The sequence below is a fragment of the Bactrocera neohumeralis genome, chromosome 4, assembly GCF_024586455.1.
Source record: "Bactrocera neohumeralis isolate Rockhampton chromosome 4, APGP_CSIRO_Bneo_wtdbg2-racon-allhic-juicebox.fasta_v2, whole genome shotgun sequence".
Lineage (NCBI taxonomy): Eukaryota > Metazoa > Arthropoda > Insecta > Diptera > Tephritidae > Bactrocera > Bactrocera neohumeralis.
In genome coordinates this window covers 374,944-398,608 of record NC_065921.1, presented here as the reverse complement: position 1 = coordinate 398,608, position 23,665 = coordinate 374,944, and the positions used below count along the sequence as shown (strand labels likewise).

Below are 23,665 nucleotides of genomic sequence, written 5' to 3'. Positions count from 1 at the left end.
TTTGATATACATATGTATATGTATGTATGCATTCGAACGCATATGTATACATACATACATATATAAGTGGGCATATAAAATTGAAGCCTGCTTCGATTTATATAGAGTTGCGGACATTACTAATATCATAGCTTACTTTCCGCCTTAAGGCATTTCCGATGGTATTCTAAGTTAAGTCCACCTCCATACACTAATCGTTTAAAACTTATGAATCTACCAAGACTTTCTAATCGCAGGGAAATGCTTGGCATTATATTCTTAGTAAAAATCCTGATTGGAAAAGTGGCAGTTCTTTTCTCCTGTCTGAAGTTAAATTTAATATGGCGGTGCGCTTTTCGAGATCAAAAGCTTTTCTTCTAGATCAAATTTTTGACTAAACGAATCGCTCCGTGACATATGACATAGACATAAATTAATTCTCCTTCCCGCACCTTTGATTTATCTGACTCACTTTTCGAAACTAAAAATACTATATTGCCTTCTCTCAATATATAAAACCGTAGCAATTGGTTGTAACGTATTTTAAAACTTTTATTTCAGTTGCTGAACAATTTTAGATCTCACGTATAAAAACTCGCTTGCCTTTCATGACTCGGTTTTTTCCACACGCATGCAAATGCGCCCCTCGCGTTGTTTGGGCGGGAGAAGAGTAATTGCTGGGTTATTATTATTATCGAGCACAGCAAATTTGACAATTTTTATTAAAATTCAATTTGAAGATCAAATACATTTTCGTTTTTGATGTCTTGAGTTTCAAAAAATTGCCTTAAACGATTAAAGTTGACAACAAAAAGTAATCAATAAGAAGAATTCATGGAGAAATGACTTGAGAATAGTCAACGACATCAAGTCAACAACCATGGTTTATCCAGGGGACAGGTATATAGTACATCGAGTAGGGTCAATAGAGTCTTATGTAATTATATGTCAAAAAGCATTATGCGACTACCATCTTTCTTAGTGTGTAAATAACTTTTGAATTGTGGCCATCACAGCGCGAACAAAACTGCTGAAACATTCCTAGGTACATTGCTTGTATGTATGTATGTTGGCATTTAGATGTCCCGTCACGTCGGTTGCAGGTATGTACATCTAAGTGTCGCCACTTGCCCGCAATAAAAGACAAATCAATTGAAAAGCAATTTCACTACCACATACATATATAAATGTTGAACATGCAATGCGAGCAACTCGCGAGATGACAACAACTACTACAAATTCCATACGTAAAAGGTAAGATACAGGTGCCAATGGTGCCACAACATCTGCTAACGCTTGGCCAGCACGTTCCATGCAATGCACATCTGTATTGCGAGCGGTAAATGAAAAGTGCCGTTTGGCGACTGTCAACTTGCGCCAAGAGTTGCCTTAATGGTATGTTGCATTTGTTGCAAATTAAACAAACTTGTCGTGAATGCCTTCGCTTGCCATTCCTTGTTCCTTTTTTATTAGTGCCTACACATACAATATATTCCCGTTTAGCATCGGAAAATTCTTCATCCAATCAGTAACTGCACAAATTGAAAACTAAAATAGGTAGCAGGCCTATCAGGTGATTTGGTGCACGAGTCCCAACACATGCCGGCGCATTGCATTGCCTGCAGCTTGTGCTGAAATGACGCAATTAAGATCCAGCGTAGATGAGGGCGCCCGGCAATCGCTGCTGCTTCAAAGCCCCAGAGAAGTGCGCTACGTTTTCATGTCTGTTCATCCCAACATACATATGTATATATGTACGTATATACATACCTACATATGGTACACAAAAGCTGCAGCACCAAGACTGGACAAGCTTGGATATGCGATATTAAATATAATGAGATATTGTGGCAAGTATTAAATTTATCTGCAGACGACAATGACAGCCTAGGTTTTGCAACGATGTTCAATGATCTAGTTTAGTCAGCTAAATATTTATTAATAAAAATAATGTCTGACATTATACATAGTCAAGCGTTGTGATGCTAATTTAAAGAAAAGCACCAGCTAGAAGTGAGGCAGCTAAAAAATATTGCGTGTCTCTAATTGAAAAGCATATGTAGTTCTTGAGATACACTTTTGACCTCAACTGAAAGCTAATTTCTTGTTGGAGTTTTTTATAATTCCAATAAAGTAATTATGCGTGAAATCGCTGAGTAATCTGCACGCACTATCATATTGAAATCGACAAAGTTTCCACTTCTGAGAACCCCACTAATGTTCCATCTAAGCAGCAATAGGGGTTTTAGTTTTTGTTATTATTATTTCATCAAACCGTTTGCTTTTGATTATATTTTAATAAGAAAAATCATAGCTAAAACAACAATTTGCATAGTTTGCACCAGCTTTTGCTGACCCGGTCGTTGTGCGTATTATAGCATTTTTTTCTTTCTGCATTAACCTGTACACCGGTGCACTTCAGGTGGCTAATGAAGCGTGTCATCCCATTTTCCATTGCCGTCTATTGAATGGCAATGCGCCAATATCTGACCATCGACAACCGATGTGGGCTTGGTAAAACCGGAAGGCAATTTAACCATGCATGTACGAGCATTTGCATTAATCTAAGATATTTGCGTATAAATGATCACTCATACAATTGCTGAGACAGTTACTAATTAATTACGGTATACAATTCACAGTTATTCTATTTACAGTTGCAGAAAATAAACGAAAATATTATAAAGACTATGGCTGCTTTCATAAACGCAATATACAAAACATGTTCATATCACATGCCCGTGCCAAGCAAAGCATACATATGCATATGGTCACATTACAACCCTGCTCACCAAAACATGCAATGCATTCATTGGGCGTTTATGAATGTCCTGTTCATTGTCTTAATAATAATTCAAATAAGTAATAACGAATAAAATGGAAACAAAATAAAAATAAAATTATATAACAATTAGAATTTAACAAATGACATATATTTTAATATAAATTACTTAATGCATCAGGGAACCTTACGCTTTGAATATTTTCAATGCAATGCATGCAAAACGAACCTCCAGCAAATTTTGACAGCGTATATTGCGTTTACAAAAGCATACTATGTACTACGAATATACATATATGTGAGTATATACGTTTACATTACACATACCTTCATATATGTATACGTTTGCGAAAAATGATCTGAACAAAAAAGTTAAACGATGCAGTCTTGTCTCGAAAAGTAAACGCTCACGCGCGCATTATAAATGATATTTGCTTACGAGCGCAAAACTAATGTTCCTTTCATTACACTATCATCATAGTCTTTCTTATTACAAGTATTAACATTTCGACATAAAATTTTCACAAATTATACATTTTCATTTCATATGTTTGCAATCATTTCAGGTGCCCGTCATGAATATGGAGAAATAAATAAATAAATACAACAGTTGATAGCTGAAATGCAAAAAGGATTACATAGCCTCAGAACAGAGAAACATTTAAACAAAATTTTATACAAAAAGAGACTTATCACAATCTTTAACGAAGATAACAACGAATCTGTCAAGCATCAACACAAAATTGCGGAGTGAGCTATGGCCGTGGAATAATAGTACTGACTCCTCTGCCGCTGTAAAATCTAGAATTAGGAAATTTTCCCAAGACGCATGCTTACATCTTTGAAGGTAATAACTTGCTGTGGCTATAAAAAGTTGCCAAAGTAACAAGAATTTACAAATAGATTGCAAATACCTCAGCAACAACCTAACGCATTTTCTATTTCAAGTGACGTTTATGCCACACGCATTGCTGGCGTCGCTCTTAGAGGCGCAAGGACGCAATGTTGCGTTTCCAACATGTAGCGACGGTGTTACTGTGCTTGAGTATATGGCAGAGCCGTGCCACATCAAGATCAACAACAACAATAGGGATACGTGATCATCACTCCGCTTTTGTCAGCACAGACGATGACTCAGAAACGATCGCAGCCTCAGCTGCACTGGATACCACGCATGGTGGCGAAATAATGGGTGCCACATCGTTAGCCGCAGCCGCCGGAGCAGCAGTAGCTATGGCCAGTGAGAAAGTTGCAACTGCTGGTAGCAATAACGTCAACTCGGAGGTGCACACCCCCTTGGCTGTTAATAGCGACATTGATGTCATTGTTGACAGTGGTACCGGTGATGTAAACGATTACGATGTCGGTGGCGGTACCGCTGGCTCGCCAACTCTGACACAAAGTCACAGAAGCAACGAAATATTCAGTAGCAGCGCCAACTTACTTATCGAACTTACAGCCAATATTATCAATCTTACACGGCAACATAACGGCGATATCTTTCGGACGATGGGTGAGAATTCATTTTCACTTTTAGCTCTAATTCCTTCATCAATACGCTTATTACTTACTTCTCTTGTAATATTTTGAAACTTTGTTACGTGAACATACTAAGGTGCAAGCATACCTACATACATATATGCATACATATGTATGTATTTATGTATGTGATATCATTCCAGAAGAAGGCTGGAAAGGCACGAAATTATATATAATGGAACCTCGTAAATATTTACATGAAAGTTATTAACACTAGCCAATCCAAATTAATATCTTAAATGGAGGCTCACAAGACAAATCTGAAAATTACTTACGAAAACGTTCTACGACCATATACTGGGAGAGAAGTGACAGTGGCACGACGGTCGAAGCGCCGAATGCAATAAAATGCTTAGCATTTACAAGAAAAATCGCTATAGGATTTGTTGTTGTTGTTGTTGTGTGTCGCTTAATAGATGTATTTAAATTCCGTTACACTCACACAAAGGCAGCAACAGCCCCAAAAGCTTCAAATGCCACGCCGTACTATAAAAAAAAACTTAGTCTGCGATAATAAACCTTCTTACTGAGCAGTTTTTCTTGTTTTCCTCGTGACATTGCGAGTTGTTCACCCACTTGATAGTTGTTTGTTAGCTTCTCTGTTGCTGGACCACTCGCCCATAGCCCACTTCGTATGTTCGGAGAGTTGGCATATACATCACATATTTATACATATGTACATACATACATACACTATTTGTAACTAAATGACATTTTGTTAACACTTCGTTGTTGGTTCAGCAGTAATGTTGTATTCTTAACGAACGGTTCCGTTATCATTTTCCTCTTTCCATGATTTTTCAACAAAGGCGTACACACTTGCAATGCGGACACTTGCGTTGGCTTATCGAGCGGTACGGCAGGCGTTGATGTCTTATCTGTAACTGGTGAAAAAGGTGGTGAGTTCAATACACTTTGTCTACGAAATTTTTCTCATAAAGTTATCAACTATTCTAAAAATTGTGTGAAGTCGAAAATGAAGATATACTTGTACGCTTTAGATTTAAACATGTACGAGGCAGCAGGACGTTGATACATGAAACGATAATAAGTTCTAAGTTCACAATTTCCAAAAGCATTATTTAAAGTATTTGACGGGATAGCTCAAATTTGTGAAAGAATTCCTAAGATGAAACATAAAGGAAAGGAATTGGAATTTAAAATCGTTGTTTATAGTAGATCTTAATTAATTTACATTTATCAATAAATTACTAATTCAAAGGGCCCAACAAGCAATTTATCAGAAAGCATGATGATTACAGAAAATTAAATAAAATAAAATGTGCTCTGTTGCCCCTGAGCCTTGAGTCTTTAGTAGTATATACCATATTTATATTAGTAATTTTTTATAAAATTTATTTACTTTTGATATTTTCTTGATAAATAGGCAACAGTGGCGCTACAATTCATTCTGCGCCGGCTGGAGTCGATCACTTCGTTAGAAGACCCAAATTTCTAAAATCTAATGATCGTGCTGTTGCAAACGCGCCTACTGAGAGTTGCCAGTGTCGCTGCTTACCTTATTTGAGCACATATCGCGAGGATTTGGGCATTTGCGTCGATGATGTTCACGGTAAGTTTACAAATTTCCAACACTCTATAAATTTCCTCGAATGTAAGTTTTTGACTATCAAGTAAAAAAAAAAACAGAATTTTAAATTAGGACAATGTGAAATGCGACGAGTACGACAAAAAGCATATGCGCTCATGGTTATTTATAAACCAAACTGCAAGCATTTGATAGTTTTATGCCAGGAGCAGAGCAAACTAAGATCACCGAAAATTTCACTAAGTTGAATGCAATTTTTACAGTCGAATGATGCAACTGGCACTGAACATAAACAGCTAAACTATCCGCTTAATGCAGCAATGCAAACCAAGAATATTGTGGTGAGTTAAAGAATTTTCGGCTCAGGCAAAGGAACTATCGATCACAACACTTAATTAGCTAGCCGCTAAGTTGTTGCTTTCGCCGGTGGCAGTGCCTGTACTACTACGATATGTATAATACTTAGGAATATGTATGTGTACACTTTCACTTTAAAATTTTTCGGAAGAGGTGATAAATAAATTCGCCAAAATACAAAACACATTATAATAATTAACATATTACATGGGGTATGGGTCACCTTGGACAAGATCTGGGGCATGAAACATAGTTCATGCAGAATCAATGTTTGTCCAGCAACTTTCAGTGACGCTGATAACATAAAGCCAAACAACAATGATTAATTGTGCGAGCAAATGCCATTACCCAAAGTCATTAGAATATACGAAAGTGGAAGAACTTTTTGGAAGACCTCGATTTGATACCTCTGCGAGACAGCCTCAGTATTAGTGGACTATGAATGCCAATTGAAATTGCTTTACCTACTCTTTCTGCTAACTACTAGCATGTCTGGCTCTTCTTTTATCCACAGTAGCAGTCGCTGCAACTTATTGGCATAACACAAGTAATTTATAAGCGCAAGAAAACTGTGCACTTTTTGCAGATATCTAATTGTTCACTGACCTGAAGTTCATGCTGGAAATTAAAAGGTGCCAAGGAAAAGAATATTTTACAACCCACAACTCAGTAGTTTACTGCACGAAACGCGTTTTATGGCGTAGAAAAGCACTTCGACTACCTAAATAAATACATATCAGCTTAGACCATGATTCTAAAAGTAAACGGGCGCTGTGGCAATTGAAAATGTTAGTTAAATTGGACTATCAATCACGAAGTTGCAAGTATTCCAAAAGCAGCAGCTTTAGCCTGGTGATCGCTCTAGCCTAGTTTGTAGGTCGAAAATCGCATCACTGACAATGGAGTTAAAAACAAACTTTCAAGACAGCAGGCCTTGCTGGATCCAGTGAAAATGGTATAATTTTGTTGTTGCGCAAAGTGTATATATTCTACTGTTGTGTTTATTGTAGAGTTTGGTTGTCTTTCGATACGTAATACACCGCATGCCGGGACGCCGTAAACGGCAGCGTTTATGCAAATAACTGTTACCGAACATGCGGTGATGAAATTACCAATAGCGCTGCCACCAAAAACGCTTATACATACGTTACTGCGCAGTGTGATTTAGACATGCAAACAGGTTAAAAAAGCAAGCAAATCATAAACGGAAGTAAAATATATGTGAAAGGAAGAGGCGATTCTACTTTTTGACTAAATACGAGAAACTGTAATTGTAACACCTGCATACTTACTTGGATATACATATGTAAATGTAGACGATCAGTAAATCTTTTTTCCTCATTATACCCTGAACAGGGTATAAAAAGTTTGCCACGAAGTTTGTAACACTCTGAAGTAAACGTCGGAGACCCTTTAAGTATATACTTGTATATAAATGATCAGTGTGACGATCTGAGTCAATTTAACATGAGAAACAAGATATCAGCAACTAATAGTAAAAAATCCATATTACTCATAAAACCACTTTGGAAAAATATATGGTGAACAGTGTATGGCCTTCTGATGCCGACCATTTGTCAGAAGTGCAACATAACTCTGCGACATAATTTTCACAGACAACAACAACTGATTAGGGCCAATATGTCGTGGAGTATGCACTGAGGGCCCCCGCAATTTAAATGGATTGAGGGGCAACGGTGACACCAACAATTTTCACTTTCATCCTTTGTGGTGTCATGTCACCGAATACTAATTGCCACATCGATGTTAGAAGAGGAAGACTGAACAATATGTGCAGAAAATCGGTGCAGGAACGACAACAACGATAATAAATCCATTCAGACGAGGGAAATGTGGCTCTTTAATCACTGTTATTGAGAATTTATGTCAGCGGTTGTTACTTCTTAAAGTTGCAACAGCGCATTGCTTGCCTAATTTGTTGCCATATAATTTGCTAATGTTCATACCTAACCTGTAAATCAGTTGAAGCCAAATCGAAACTTAAACACCTCCAAGTTAAGCCAGACAAGCTCAACAGCTAATGTGTTATTTTTTGCAAGTGCAAGGCGTTGTTGTTGTTTTTGTTACCGGTGCTTTGTTATCTGAGCTGCATCGCTTTCTTTTTATAAGCGATTCACCGAGCCAAATGTACAACAGCATGGGACAACAGTATATGAAAACGCCTTTTTTACAAGATATCTGATGATATCTGATGACGCCTTTCGGGTTTCCTGACCACTAAGCTCTAACTAATCACTAATTCAAAACTATAAACATTCTAGTATAATTCAGCAATTCAGCCTTCGAAAAGACAACCACAATCCAAATGGAGCTCATAGGCGTATGCAATTAGAAAAACCAAAGATTAATGTTCAATATAATTGTAAATACCACGGATAGTATCTTTATCCTAAACGCAATCTTATTTCAATTTAGAACTATTTTGGATCGATACTTACATATAGTACTACGTAGAAAAATTGTTTCACGTTAGTATCGCACTCAAATGGAATTGTTGTTTTTTTCTTGCCAGCAGTAATATCTTGTAATCGCCATAATTCTTGGCTTACAACTTTTAGGCGATTTTTAATTAATAAAATGTTAGTCAATGCTGCCGTTAGTCCGACACATCTAACAGTCCCCATCCGCTAGCATCACGTGTATATTTCTATTGCAAGCACACACAACGGCAACGCATTGCAACGGTTAATTTGCGCAAGCTTAGCAGGTCTATAGCAAGCATGTGCTCGAATAAATGGAAGCAGCGGATATCTTTTAGCAGCTATGTTTGCATTTCAGTGTATGATCAACATTCTAAATGGTCGCAGCGTCCAATTAGAGATGGTAATTTTCTCATTGTGCTTCAGTTGCAATGCCGTGTATGTGCGTATGTACATATATCATTATATATGTATGTATGTATGCATACATATATGCGGTCGTATTAGAAGTAAAACAGTTTGACTAATTAAAACTTACATTTACGGTTTAAAAATGCCAATTTGTGATTTGCTGGCGATGCTGTTCCTCTTAAGATTTTCACTGATCTGCAGTCAATGCAAAGGCTTGTGAGGCTTGCTAACGGATACAACTGTAATTGTTTCACAATAAGTGTAACGTTAGAAAAATTGTCATTACCAAATCCATCAATAAGCTTAATATTTCTTCATAGTTTTGTCAGTACTTTATACTACTGCTACTAACGGACACAAACAAAGCAAGTAAGGAGGGCTAAGTCCGGGTGCAACTGAACATTTTACACTATTGACCTTTCCAAGAATCAAATCCAGCGAAATACCTTAAGGGGCAAACCGTCAACCAGAAGATAGAAATCCAAGCAATTATACAAGTACAGATACATATATTTATAAAGCTGAACTTCCCTAACTCAAGTCACCATAATCCACAAAAAACTTCGACAAAATGTTTGTTAAGAAAATCGAAAATCATTTTACATACATACATATGTATGATATGTATGTATGTATGTCGTATCTGAGAGTTGGGTATAATATCGATCCGATTTTACCAATTTTTGTCAATACTACATACTATTAACATGCGACACACTAGTAAAATGTTCTCTAAGGTTCATTAAGGTACCATCACCAATCTTATGGAGTAAAGTCACCCTTATATTATATTATAGGTTTTAATATGTGGGCTGGGTCATATTTTCACCCAAATTTATCCATTTTAGGCACAAATACACACTGTTATCAGTAAAACAATCTCTCTCATTTTCATGGAGATATCTCACAAGTTGGCCGATATATGCGATATAAAATCACTTGGAAGTTCGAAAATCGGTGTGACACATAGGCATACCATTGTTCGGAAAATTTGATCCCTGAATTATACTTGTATATCTCACTCAATTACCGATATTTCCGGTAAAAAGTCAACTACAGGTACTGGGGTCCAAATATTCCAAATAGGACTTGAACAGTTTTTGTTGGACTTAAAAATGTTTGATCATAAGGTGGAATTCTCTAAAGGCATTACTCGTGCAAAGTGAAGGTGCATCAAATGAAATTTAAAATAATTTTATACAGTTTGTTTTTACAGTTCAATTTCGACCATTTTTATACCGTAAAATAAAAATATTAGAAGAATTTTAAGTCCAAAATTTTGTTCAAATCGGTAGGGTGGGTCTCGAGATATGTGAGCCATGCAATGCTTATCGTCCAATTTTTACTCTGGCTCTGGCATGTCATCTCGGGGGTAAAATTTAATATCTCGGACTTCAACTTTCCTTGCCATCTTGATTGTTTGGTTTTTCAAGTCTTTCTATCCAATGAGTAATACCTTGAAGCATACATGTATTCATGTTCCCTCAAATGCTCATAAATATTATCTAAAACGCTTTGAAACTGTCAAAATAAAGAATGAAGCAATTTGAGCAAATCACTTTTCTTCAAAAATTGGTAAATTTTGTAAACTAACATCTATATAATCGGAAAAGCTTTTGGAAAGCTCGTAGCACCTTACTTCTTCTTGCCGTAATTTCACATAACAGCTACATTTCTTTCCAATAATTTTGCGTTTTCCAACAAGCCATAAAATATGCATATTCGCGCAAATTAAAAAATGTCATCAATCGGCCACGAGTTTGTTTGCCTATCAATTAGGATCACTTTCGAAGCGGGACCACATCAACCCCATGGTGCGAATGGGTGGCTTGCGAAAATAGCTGTGAACGCATACGGAAACTGTACAAGTTGTTGTTGTTTGGTCTGTTACATTTCCAACTGCTGTTCATGCTGCAGCAGCCTTGGGATACTCAACAGCAGCACAAGCAACGGTGATATTATCTCATCTTTTCAACAGGCAACAACATCACCATTACAATTTAATGACAACGTGTGGCAACTGACACGCAAGTAATCGCCATTTGATATGCATTTCCAACCTGTGGTTGTAAAAAGCAATTTGCCATTGTTGCTTGTTGCTTGTTGTTGCCATTTCAAATCAGCAAGTGAATATTCCTACTTTTCATTTCTTCTCATTGTTTTTGCTGTAATTGCAGTTTTTGCCCACTTTTATTGGCGTCATCTTCCACAGCTTCTTCTCGCTACTTTTTACCTTTACACCTGCCCATTTATTTTTCTCATCTAATTACTATAGAAATAGTATAGCAACAAAAACCGTAAGACGACGCTGCATGTTGTTGTCATAATTCGCCACAACAATGCCATCAGTTTCGCAGTAGCCACCAGTTCACAGTTAGCGCCGATTCACGTGCTTTCCATAAATTGCTAACGCAAGCAAAGCAACAAATACGAAGCAAAAGACTGAAAGCGTTTGATAAATAAAAGTGAAGTTTTTGCTTTTTGAAAAATATGCGGTAACTACAAAAACAACAATGTGGCTTTTACATTACAACAAGCCGACAATGATATTGTAAAGAGCTCATAAAAACTTGGAGTGAATATACATTACATATGTATGTACATACATATATATCTATGTTTATATATATACATACTTATGTATGTACATACATACATATATGCATTAATACAAATAGTATTTACAATTCAGCATTTCCCTTTATTAACAAACACGTTTCGCCGGCAGATGAAATATGACGGAAAAAGTTGAGAGCTTTAAAAAAATTGGAAATGCGAAAAATTATAATGTTTTTAAACTTCATTTATTTTTGATAATGTTCAGAATCATCTTAAGAAAGACGTGAATAGGAGGTTGTTTAATTTAGGAGCACATAGCACCATCTGAGATAAATCTAAGCAACATTTTACATATGAATGTATGTACATACATACATACTTATATCAACTACATATGTATATTAACTTTCGATTTCATCGTTCTATTCGCTGGGTCTGCTGCTGTTGTTTCAATGGATTCAGTGCTCAAATAGAACAAAAAGAAAAAAGATACGAATATGCGGGTGTGCGCTACTATCTTGGTTATTAGTCAAACTGCTCTTTCGCTCGATACATACACAGATACATATGTGTGTATGCATCTACAACCAGTATGTTCACTAAGAAGTCGCTTCGCTTGTAGTTTTCCTACTAGGCGGCAAACGAAGTAGCTTTCACTGTTGTTTGTCATGCTTGAAAACTAAATAAGCAAAGTAATGCGTTGAGGGAAACAAAAAGAAACAATTAACGCCACAGATCATCAAATGAAGAAGAAATTAATCACATTTGCAAGTGCTAAATGCACTAAGGCATATGCAACAACAACATCTTTAACATACATTACCCCTTCGCTTAATTAATTTCGATTTATAAGTATGTACATACATATGTATGTTGGTATGTCCAAATTGATTAGCCTGAATGAAATACAACAAATCGATAAAGTAAATAGTTAAAATCGCGAATGATATACATATGTATTTTATGTACAAGTATATACTTATGTATCTATACAGCTATGGACAGATATTTAGCGCACTTTCTTAATGTGGAATATGATATTTAATAATGTTATATTTAAAGAAAGTAGAATCGTTATAATGTAAAAAAAAAACTATTTATTACCTCACTAAAAGCTAAAGTAGTCCAAAATTTCTTAGTTTTCTATAATAAAAATACAATGTTTTGTTCAGTTTACATTATGAAGTCAAAATTGGCTTGGACAAGTATTTAGCGCACTTTAAAAGATCAGTAAGGAAAAATAAATATTATTAACACGTGGCGTGAAATTTCTCTGATATTATATCTAAATTGGTTAATACTTAGTGGAATAACCGTTATTCGTTATCACCGCTTCACATCTGCGTTATAAGCTCTCTATTAACCTTTGGCATCTGTCCAAAGGAATAGAGTTCCACGCTTCCTGTACTCCTGCCCAAAGCTCGTCGCAATTTTTAAATTTTCTTTGCCCAACTTTTTCTTTGATATCATTCCACAAGTTCTCGATCGGGTTTAGATCAGGACTTTTCGCTGTCCAATTGAGAAGTGGAATTTTTTCTTGCGCAAGCCAGTTTTTTACCACATTTGCTGTATGCTTAGGATCGTTGTCGTGCATAAAGATCCAGTTTACAGGCATAATATCATAGGAATATGGCTCTATTGTATTCCTCAGTATATTAAGGTATGCAAATTTATCCATATTCCCTTCTATCTTTACTAGGGGTCCAACTCCACGCCATGAAAACGACCCCCATACTTTTAAATTTCCTCCCGCATGCTTTACGATCTTTTTGGTGTACCTTGGATTGACTTCTTGGTTTTTTCACGATGTACAAATGTTTTAGCATTAGAACCAATCCGGTTTATTTTAGTTTCGTCCGTAAAAAGTATCCTTTTCTAATTTAAATCTCTTGATCTAAGGCTATGAGCGAATGACAAACGCGCTTTAATATTTTTTTAGACAATAGCGGTTTTTTTCTGCTCACACATCCATATAAATTATTTTCATTTAAACGTCTTCGTACTAGTCTACTTGACACGTTTAAGTCCAATTCTGCATTGACTTCGACCATAATCGCGCGTGAGGATTTGAAAGGATCAGCTTTACACTTTCTAAAAATTATTTTATCCTCGCGGGGGGTTGTTTTGCGAGAGGGAGCCTTACAAACTTTGTTTTGTTTTAACAAATTTGGATCACTCTTAACATTTTTGATGGCATTATACACAATTTTTCTTGAACATTTTACTATTTGAGCAATTTTTACTTGATTTGTACCGTTTTTGTAAAGGTCCCAAGTAATTTTTCTTTTTTCAATCGAACAGTATTTCCCTCTAGCCATTTTATTAAAATTTGTAATATTACTAAAACCATTGAATACAAGTTCACAGCTGAGATTAATTCTTTGTTGGACCAAACACAACTAATGACCGAAAACTATAAGTGCGCTAAATCATTGTCCAACGAATTTATGACGAAATTTGACAAAAATAAATAAACGGAATCTGAGGGGAAATTATACGGTTATTCATGAAAATATCGCTCTCTTAAAAGTAACGGTAATATTTCTAATTATGAATGCAAGTGCGCTAAATCTCTGTCCATAGCTGTATGTATCTACATATGTACATATGTAAGTAACGATTCGTACGTTTCTTTTTACCATTTACAGAATGCACTCTTTCGCCGTTTGTAAGCGGTTCGGCGTCCGAGAAAATCCCGTTTGTATTTCTACCATTGCGCGGCCAAATCATTTACCCCAGCAGAGAAATCAGTTTTCCAAGTAAGTTTACGCTCTGTCACATATCTACATACATACATGCAAACGCGCACACAGGTTCCTACCCGAGGCGACCTGTGGATATTTGTGGATGATAGTATTCGTGTGTTTTTTTCTCACTTACACCTATTTTTGTTATTATGTGCATATGTATAAGTAATGGCATTTACGTTGATATTTGTCATTATTGCGTGTTTAAATCTTAAAGCAAAACAAATGTTATACGATAAGAAATCTCCTACAGCTTGGTATGGGCTTACTCTTACATACGAATGTGTTTGACGGCTTTCTTTAGCAATGACAGCGTATACGCTTTTGCCATTTATTTATGAAAATATTTAACAAAATTGCAGATATTCGTACACCCGTGTGCGCAGTCACTGGAGCCCAATATCTCACCACCAACGGCTGGTCAGATCTGCGGAACCCCATCGATACGGACTTCCCATTCCGTATGTTCCGCGACGAAGGGCGTACTTTCTTGCAGGTGAGTCCCAATTCTACAATTTAGCAATTCTGCGGATGAGCTGCATGTACGAAAAGACTTCAGCAAAGATTTATCAGGGAAGCAATGTTGCAGGAAAACGCAAAAGATTGTGTGACAATTAAATCGTACATGCTTATAAAAGAGATGACACACAAAGCAAGAAAACCATTAAAGTGTTAATAACTAGCGCGTGCAACTGCGTTGTTGCACTTGCAGCACACATGCTCAGATACCATGCTTGGTGAAAAAAAAGAAATTTTTTTAAAATAGTTAAATGATCATGCGTTAACTTTAAAAGCTTTAACTGGTAATAGCTTCACTTAAAAACCTATCAACTGAAGCATGCGATAGTAAAAGGTAAATTTAAAGAAGAAAGATAGCCGGCATACCTAAGTACATATATAAAAACGTTGAGCGGCGCGTTGACGTCGACGCGGCATTCCCAAATAAAGCGACAACTTTACGTCAAATTCTTACTTAAATTCAAAAATTAGTACGAAAGAAATAAAATGTAAACGAATTAATTTACTAATAAAAAAAATATCGAAAATTACTTTTTAACGCGCTATCAAAATCGAATTTTTCAACCCTCAGCGTTGCCGCCGCGTTTATTTAGGTATGAACCATAAAAAATCTATGGGCATGAGTAACTTTTGAACGGCATTAAATGTACAGACTAGAATAATATTATAGATAGAATAATGGGTATATGTACATATCACCTACCAATTTATCTTTACTTAGATTTTGTCCATGTCCCGGTTTAGACCCAACCAAAAGTCATAAAGATATTCAAATTAGTAAGCTTTCACTTAAACCAAATTTAACATTTAAAAAGAAAACAAGCCCTTCAACTTTAAATATATACCTTAGAATAAAATACCTATATTCTGAATATTTAAGCATTGAAATTAATCGAACTGATCAGTTGTCGTTATTACTAAGTTCGAATATGGCGGTATTTACCTTTCACTATTAAAAATGAATTAAATGTGCTTAACTTTTTCAGTGGCTGGGTGAACCGGATTTGCGCCACAAAATGCAAGGTAGACTCATTGTGGTGCATTTAGTCTGTCGCGACATGACGATTTCTTTGAATTCCACCAGCAAAGGTACACACACATATTTTATACATATACAATAAAAACAAAAATTCAAAACAGATAATCTAATAGAATTTGAAATAATTTCTTAGAACACATGTTGCCACCAAAGAATGTCTACTCACCTTGTGTTGCCTTTCGCGTCAACGGCACACCAGTTAAATACACTCACAGTAAGTATATTCATCGCTAGCATTATAAAATCAATCACTTTTGATATTATTTAAATTAAATCACAACATTTTTTCAATTTTGCCCACCGATTCACAGATGTCTCAGAGGTCCTCTTCCAGTCGGAAAATACGTCAACACTGGCCTCCACCTCGGATGGCATGTCCACCAAAGAGTATGTGGTAATTGCCGTTTGCAGTCTGTTGCTTGGTCTTATTTATGTAGCCTCCGTATTTCTGTACCTGCACATGAAGAAACGAAAGGGTCGTCACCAATCGCCGCACACACGCAACTCTCTCGATGACATGAACAATGAAATAAATTATCCTAAAAATGACCAAGTGACATTCGGCACGCCTTTCAATCGCAGTGGCAGCATTTACTCAGCCACCAGCATGGGCACATCAAATGAGCCACGTTCACGCACAAGCATTGGAAGTTTAAAAGAAGAAATGGGCATCGTCAAAAGTAATCCTTTATTGCAACACTTTCCCCAATTGAGCGAACATAATTCGGGCTTTGCTAGCGACATATCGAATTCGAATTCCGAATGCGAAATGGATGGTACCTTGCAAGAAAAACTCAAACAGGTATTTTACATGCTTTGTGCTTTTCCGCCTTATTATATATGCTTGAGGATATTGAAGCGTTTGCGTGACTTGACAGATGCAGACATCGGCACTGGTACATCCGCAGTTGGGAGGTATGGGAAAGTTGCACAACAGCTCACCGAACGGTTCGCCGAAGAACGCGAAAGATCAGTCGACTGCTGAGACAGCACACGAGCCGCTATTATCATCGTCGCCCACACAAGAGACGGAATGCCTGCCGGTAGAGAATGTTTCGATTGTTGAGGACATGATGACTGAGGAGAAATTGGAACACTTGAGGCAAATGATGAACGGTAGTGTGCGTAAAAAGCTTTACTTTAATCCCGCCTACTTTGAACCACATTTATTGGCGGTAAGTGTGAAGGAAAAGTTAAAGATTGCCTAATAACTAACTCACATATTTCATTCTTAATTAACTACTTATGCATCTTCAGCAACCTCCACCCGCTGCCATTGAATTCTTACACAAAATACGTGAGGTAATTGCAATTGCGAAATATAAAATGGCTACAAAAAGATACCAACCTTCGCTTATTATGATACCTGAAGAGGGGACACAACGCTCTGATACAGCCTCTCTGTATGGTTCAAACCGCCAACAGTCGCCGTCCGAGTGCCAAGGCTGTGCGAATAATCGTTGCAGCGGCCACGTGAAAAATTGCGGCGACAAGCGAAATAGCATCGAAAAGTGGTTGCAGACGGTGACTAGCAATGAGGGTGACGGTAACAGTGAAAACACTCAGACACAACCCTCCAGCAGAGCCAATGAACAGTCACAGGCAAATAAAGCTCAACCATTAGAACAGCTACTAAGCGAAAACGTTAAGCGCAAGTCGCTAAGCAATTCTTCGCCATCGCTCTCAAGTCTCTCACAAAGTTGCAGCGGTCAACGTGGCACATTAGGTAAGGAGGTCACGTCTCCCAAGCAGCGCCCTCCGCCACCTCCCACAACCACTGGTGGCGCAAATAGAACTGACAATATTAAACGCCATACAGTAAACTCAAAACCAACTGCACAAGAGTCTCCTGTAACTCCTGTAAGTGACATAGATATCATTAAAAGCACGTCGTCGGTTTCCTACCAGCTTTATTGCTCCAGTGTTTCTACAGATAACTCTGTCAATACACCCGTTAATAATAATTACAGTAAGGCATTTTCTGCGCTCTCTGCTGCAGCCAGTATATATGGTTTCGCTGAAACTGGCAGCGAGATTTACAATAATCCCAAATTTTCACTCCATGACTCTCCATGCTCATCACAACGTGGACAAAACTTCGCTTCTCATCGATCAAAGTCCAATGCAGTACGCAAAAAGAGCGATGTTTTTGATATCTACGATCCATCTTCCGCCAGCAATTCACATTGCCCCACTGGGCGCCAGCAATATGATGGTATGCGCAATTCACTCAATCGTGAGTATATTGCTGCTTTTAATGCCAGTACCGGTTTTCATTTGGATATACCAACTCCGGACTATGATAGTACAATTGAAAAGAAAATCAAAGACATTTATAACAATACACAGAGCAGCGTACCATCGGTACCAACGCCTGACTACAGTACCCTGAGTCGCAAATCGCTCAAACAATTTCAACCCGATTCGCCGATTTATAGACGCAAATCACCACAATATCTAATTGTGGATTACGAAACCGATAGTCTAGAGCGATTGGAGGCCACTAAGCGAAAAAGCTCTCAGTCGTCCTCGTCTCCCTCATCCGATGTGAGCTCTCAGCTCAGCCCTAGTCTAAGTACAGCATTACCGCTTGAGGAAGAGTTAGAGATTAGTCACACAGTCTACGACAAATCAAAGGGGTTTCGTCCAGAGGCTGGACTGAAGAAAAAAACTTTAAACAAGTCAGACAACGATAGCAGTAAACAGAAAGAAATAGCAGCACGTATTAAATATGATACACCGTTTCGAGGCAGTATGACCATTGAAGTAGAACATGAACCTCAATCAGATATCGAACGCTCTACAGATAGTGATCAATTTGAGCCTGATACATTAGATCGCAAGCCGAAGAAGCAAAGCTTCTGTGATGTGAACGCTTGGCCGGGACAGGCTTTAAAAAAGATTCAGAATGGAGATCAGCTAAATAATTATACCTCGCTGCCTGTGATGGGCTTGCACGAAACGCATAATGACATGCATGGACATCCATCACCATTAATGTTGCGTTCAAGTAGTTCATTTCGAAGTCACAGCAGCCATGGCAGTGGGTGTTTTCCGGCATACGAAAGCCACGTCTCGCCACGTACAAGAGAATTAGTCAACGAGCTGAATGGTGAACGAAGGCCCAACATCAATAGCTTACGAGAGATTTATCAATCGCCATTGGTACGACAAAATAGTCAGTCAAGCTGTAAGTGTGGAGGTCAATATGCTAGCGCACAAGAGCTCGATTTAAGTAATGAGCAAGGGCGTTTACTTACGCTCGAGGCTAAACAAAAGCGGCGTCAACAAATCGTTGAATCACCTGTCTCACCACCACCACCCACAAACATAGAGATCTCAAATGCAGCACCTAATAAAACAACCATTAAAATTAGTACACCGAAAGTTCGACGCGTCGCAGAAGCTGCAGTAATTAGCCCTAATGTACATTCTCCAAAGACGACGCCGCCCCCACCTCCTAAGAACTTTTCGGTTTCGTCAAAGAGTTTCTACGAACTAACAAAAAACGTAAAAGCTCCGCTTACACCAATGCCTACCGCAAGCCGAACGCCCTCACCTACTCCCAGCAGCACATTGAACAGCACAACTACCAGCAAAGCGTCATCTTCATCACTGGGTGAAAAGAAACGCATCAGTCGTTCACCGCTACCATTGCCTCCACCACCTCCACCCAGTTCCACATCCACCACATTAACAAGTCAGCGAAGTCACGCCTCTACACAGCACTCGCATCACGACCATCATTACCAGAACCCCAATCCCCTCAATCGCCAACACTTTGTTCATCACTCCACCACCAGTACAAATGCTACAACAACAGCCACTGAAGAGGAAACAACGAGCAATCATAGCGAATCCACCGAGATCACGGGTGTATCGGATAACCTACCCAACTCAGAATTTGATGGTTCATGCAACAACACTCTGTCCAGTGTTGCACATGATGAGCAAACAGATAAACTGGGCCCAACTGATTCACAAGAATATTTGAACAGTCGCGTTAGTTTCCACAATGACAAGCATTTAGATTCACCACCAGCAAAAACAAAATCCAAACACATTGAAGATGACTATGGAACAATGTTCAATACGGAGATCAATGGTTTGCGGGGTGACTATAGCCTTACGAAGTACATGAACCGTCGAAAGACTGTAGATCCCGCTGAAGAAGACCCGATTTGTCATAAAGATATCGAAACGCAGCTTGAAACGAACAATAATATTAATAATGCGAAAATTTGCGAGTTAGACAACAGCAAATTAGACCTGCTCTCGATCGGTTCACGTTCGAATCGTAGCAGCAGTCGACTGTCCGATCGCACCAAGGAACTATATAGGAACGCTGGAGTACCAGTCGGCATAGCATATCCACAACGAAGCACAGCTTCAAATAGTAATAGTGCCAACTCAACGCCACCACCAACTGCACAACCACCAATAAGCACAATACAAACAGTTTATCATTGTGAAATCGAGCCTGTGCAGTTGACACATGGAATGCAAATTGCAATGGGTCTCAAAGATCGCGCCAAAAAAGCCAAGGATCTCAAGAATGCATGGAAGAAATTCGTTAGCATGGCTGCTTCTAAATTTAGTCCAACACATAGTCCAGCACCTCCTTATGATAAAAAGCCGCTTGGTTTTCTGGAGGTGCTCGACCGTGACGAAGGCATCTCCTCGCTTATTGACGAACATCCACGCGTATCTTCCCCAAAAAGTAGTTACTCTGCACCTGCCTCTCATAACTATTATGGACAGCGGTTCGGATCACGTCTACAAGAACTGGACAGCGGTTACATGAGCGCCGATTCGGGTGAAGTACACAAACGTAGCTTCTACGATCGTTACAACTTTAAAAAGATGTCCGGTCGTGATCGCATTATACGCATAGATACAATTGAAGATAATTCGGATGGCGACAGTACTTTAACCGATCGTCACAACGGTATGACGGCATCAATGCGACGTGGCAGCATATTAGATAGCAATCGGTTTGAAGATTTTGAGCACATGAGTGAACCACCGGAGGGGGAGGTGGCAGTAATGAGATGTAATGTCACAGCCGCGCAAGATTCTCCGGAGGCAGACTCAAGCGATGCCGAGTCTGATAAAACACTGACTCATTCGAGTGGCGCTCACTTAGACATAACGCATATAGATGCTTTAAATGTATACTCCTCTGAGGAGGAAGAGCAGCGAAGAGACAGAAAAAGTCCATCATATGGCTCCTCGGAGACAGATGGTGACACAAATGCAGAAGATATGTGGGAATCGGGTGCGGAAAGCATTGAAACTCATTCTGTACTGTACAAAAATGTGAGAAATAGCTGAACACTTCTTACGTTACCTTAGGCTTAAGGGACTATTCTAATCTGAATGTCTAAATTTGAAGCAATTGATAAATGCAATTGACGGTAAATCCATTTTTTATTAAAAAAAATTAAATTATGTGTCTTTGTCATTATGTTTTCTACCCATGATATCATTTCAAAAATTTCCAGTAATGGGAGAATAGCTTTTCTAAAAAACAAAAAATCATAAAGTGGAAAAATGGTCTACACGAAAAAAAATATTTAAACAATATTCATGCTAAATCCCAAGGAAATTGATGATTGGAACTTGTGATATCGTGACGACCGCATCAAAAGAAGTAGTTTCGATAAAAACGTGTTTAAAATATCGGCGTTCGCTTCAACCAGACTAGATCATCCCCTAAAACTATGTGCAGAACACAATGTACAAGAATTAAGCAACAGATGAAAGTCTAATTTCAAGTTTTCTTGTTCTTACTTCGTTTTTTAGCAAACAGCTTGTGCAATATTTAAAAAAACCAAGTGCAATAACAAAGGTCATATCCCTCAGGAGGGTTAGACATCAGACTGTAAGTTCTAAGTTAGTTCGTTGAGAGAAATTGTTGGTAGTGTGTGTGTACTTGTTGTAGAATTTAAACGAACAATGTGATATTTTCCGTTGTCTTTGGCCGGAAACGTGCAATCAATCTGTAGCCACTAAGTGCAATAAAAAAGATGTATCAATAATAATTTCTTATTAACAGAGAGTACTGATATAAATGTATTTAAAAGTAGGCATTCATTGAAATAATTAAAATTAGAATTAATTAAAATGAATAGATAATGTAGTTTATACAAACAATGCAGGCGCAGCTATGAATTCCAAATAGTCCAGTAATATGAGCGGATATTGGCTACTATATACATAGAGATACTTATAGTAGTTATACCATTAACAACTCACTATTTAATGATGAAATTTTAATTTTTAGTGCATTTGGTTTTCTCTTATTAATAACATAGAGTAATGTATAAGTTAGCACATACGGCTTTGATATTATGAACTTTGAACAAATTTCAATTAATATTATTTTAAAGTACTAAAATAAATAAATTTTAAAATAAATTCATTAAAAACCAATTATAAATAAAATGTTTATTTTAATAATTTACTTATATTACTTTTTAGAAAATTATAGAATAAGATTATATATACAAAAAACGGCATGTTTTGGCAAAGTTTTTTTGTGATGTCACAGTTGAAACCTCTTTATTAAAACCAATGGAACTAGGTAAAACCACCTCGGCGTACCTCCGTACAGTCGAACCCTTAACCGTAAAATAAAAAAGTTTTCCATACACACTTCATTTCGATCGGTCAATTTTCTTGGCAGCTACATGTAGTCCGATATCGACTGTTCCGACAAATAAGCACCTTCTTCGTCAGTAATATCTCAAAAACTGAGGGACTAACTCAAATATATACAGACGGACGAACAGGCAGAGGGACATTGCTAAATCGAACCAGCTCGTTACGCTGATCATTTATTTACATATGCATTTTAGAGGGTCTCTGACGTTTCCTACCGGATGTTACAAGCATGGTGGAAAACTTATTATACCCTGGTCAGAGTATAAAAAGCACTTCTAGATTAAAATTACTTTACATCAGTTCTTAAGCATGGCTATGCTTTTAGAGTTTATGATCCAAGATAAAACAACCACTTGCAGAGAACGTCTATCATAGACGTTCTCTGCCACTTGTCTACGGGATCTCTTACTTTGCTCATGGATAACAGTCTCCGTTTGAAAAAAAAGTGTAAGCTTTGGAAGATTGTGACATTGACTACAAGAAAGCTTTCAGTTTTAGCTAATACACCAACCCAGTGTGGCGGAAGTTATGTACATTTCGCATGTCAGTTGGTCAAGACAACAAGAAATATTATTTTAGTCGAGGCTGAATTAAAATTCATTAGTCTACAATGATTAAATAATAGATATCAGTTCTGATTCATTGGTTACTTCCAAATAAATATACGTATGTATATTTATAAAAGGAATAAAATAGTAGCTTCATCTTTTCTATACCTTCGCCCACTAGCGCTTAGAAATTCACAAACCGCTAACGTTTACGTGACTCATTGCGCATTCAATATGAACGAAGCGCAGAGTCGCGCCAATCTACATATAAGCTTTATAGCTGCTTGCGAGCTGCAAAGCAGCGACCAGCTTTCCAAAGCAACTGTAAAGAGAAATATTTTGAAACAACCGTAAATGCAGGTAAAAACATTAACAAAATATAGCTGATTATATTTTGAGAGCGTTAAGCTGAACCTCTGAGCGCTACCTCTAAGTAAGTCCCATATAAAGCAAACTTATGTGGGAAGTAGTATCCAGTATATGACAGTTTAGAGTCTTCAATGGTATTTTGTATTTCTATGAAAACATA

At 37.6% G+C, this 23,665-nt stretch overlaps 1 protein-coding gene across 1 annotated transcript; it reads left to right on the top strand.

The window, feature by feature from the left end:
• The first annotated feature begins 3,717 nt into the window (after positions 1–3,717).
• LOC126756102 (uncharacterized) lies at positions 3,718–22,260 on the top strand. The gene is given in 11 exon segments (XM_050468937.1): positions 3,718–3,767; positions 3,769–4,274; positions 5,110–5,199; positions 5,688–5,873; positions 14,266–14,376; positions 14,727–14,860; positions 15,870–15,972; positions 16,056–16,136; positions 16,234–16,724; positions 16,801–17,097; positions 17,180–22,260. Coding segments are annotated over 11 exon segments (6,126 nt in total). The 3' UTR covers positions 21,257–22,260.
• The last annotated feature ends 1,405 nt before the right edge of the window (positions 22,261–23,665 follow it).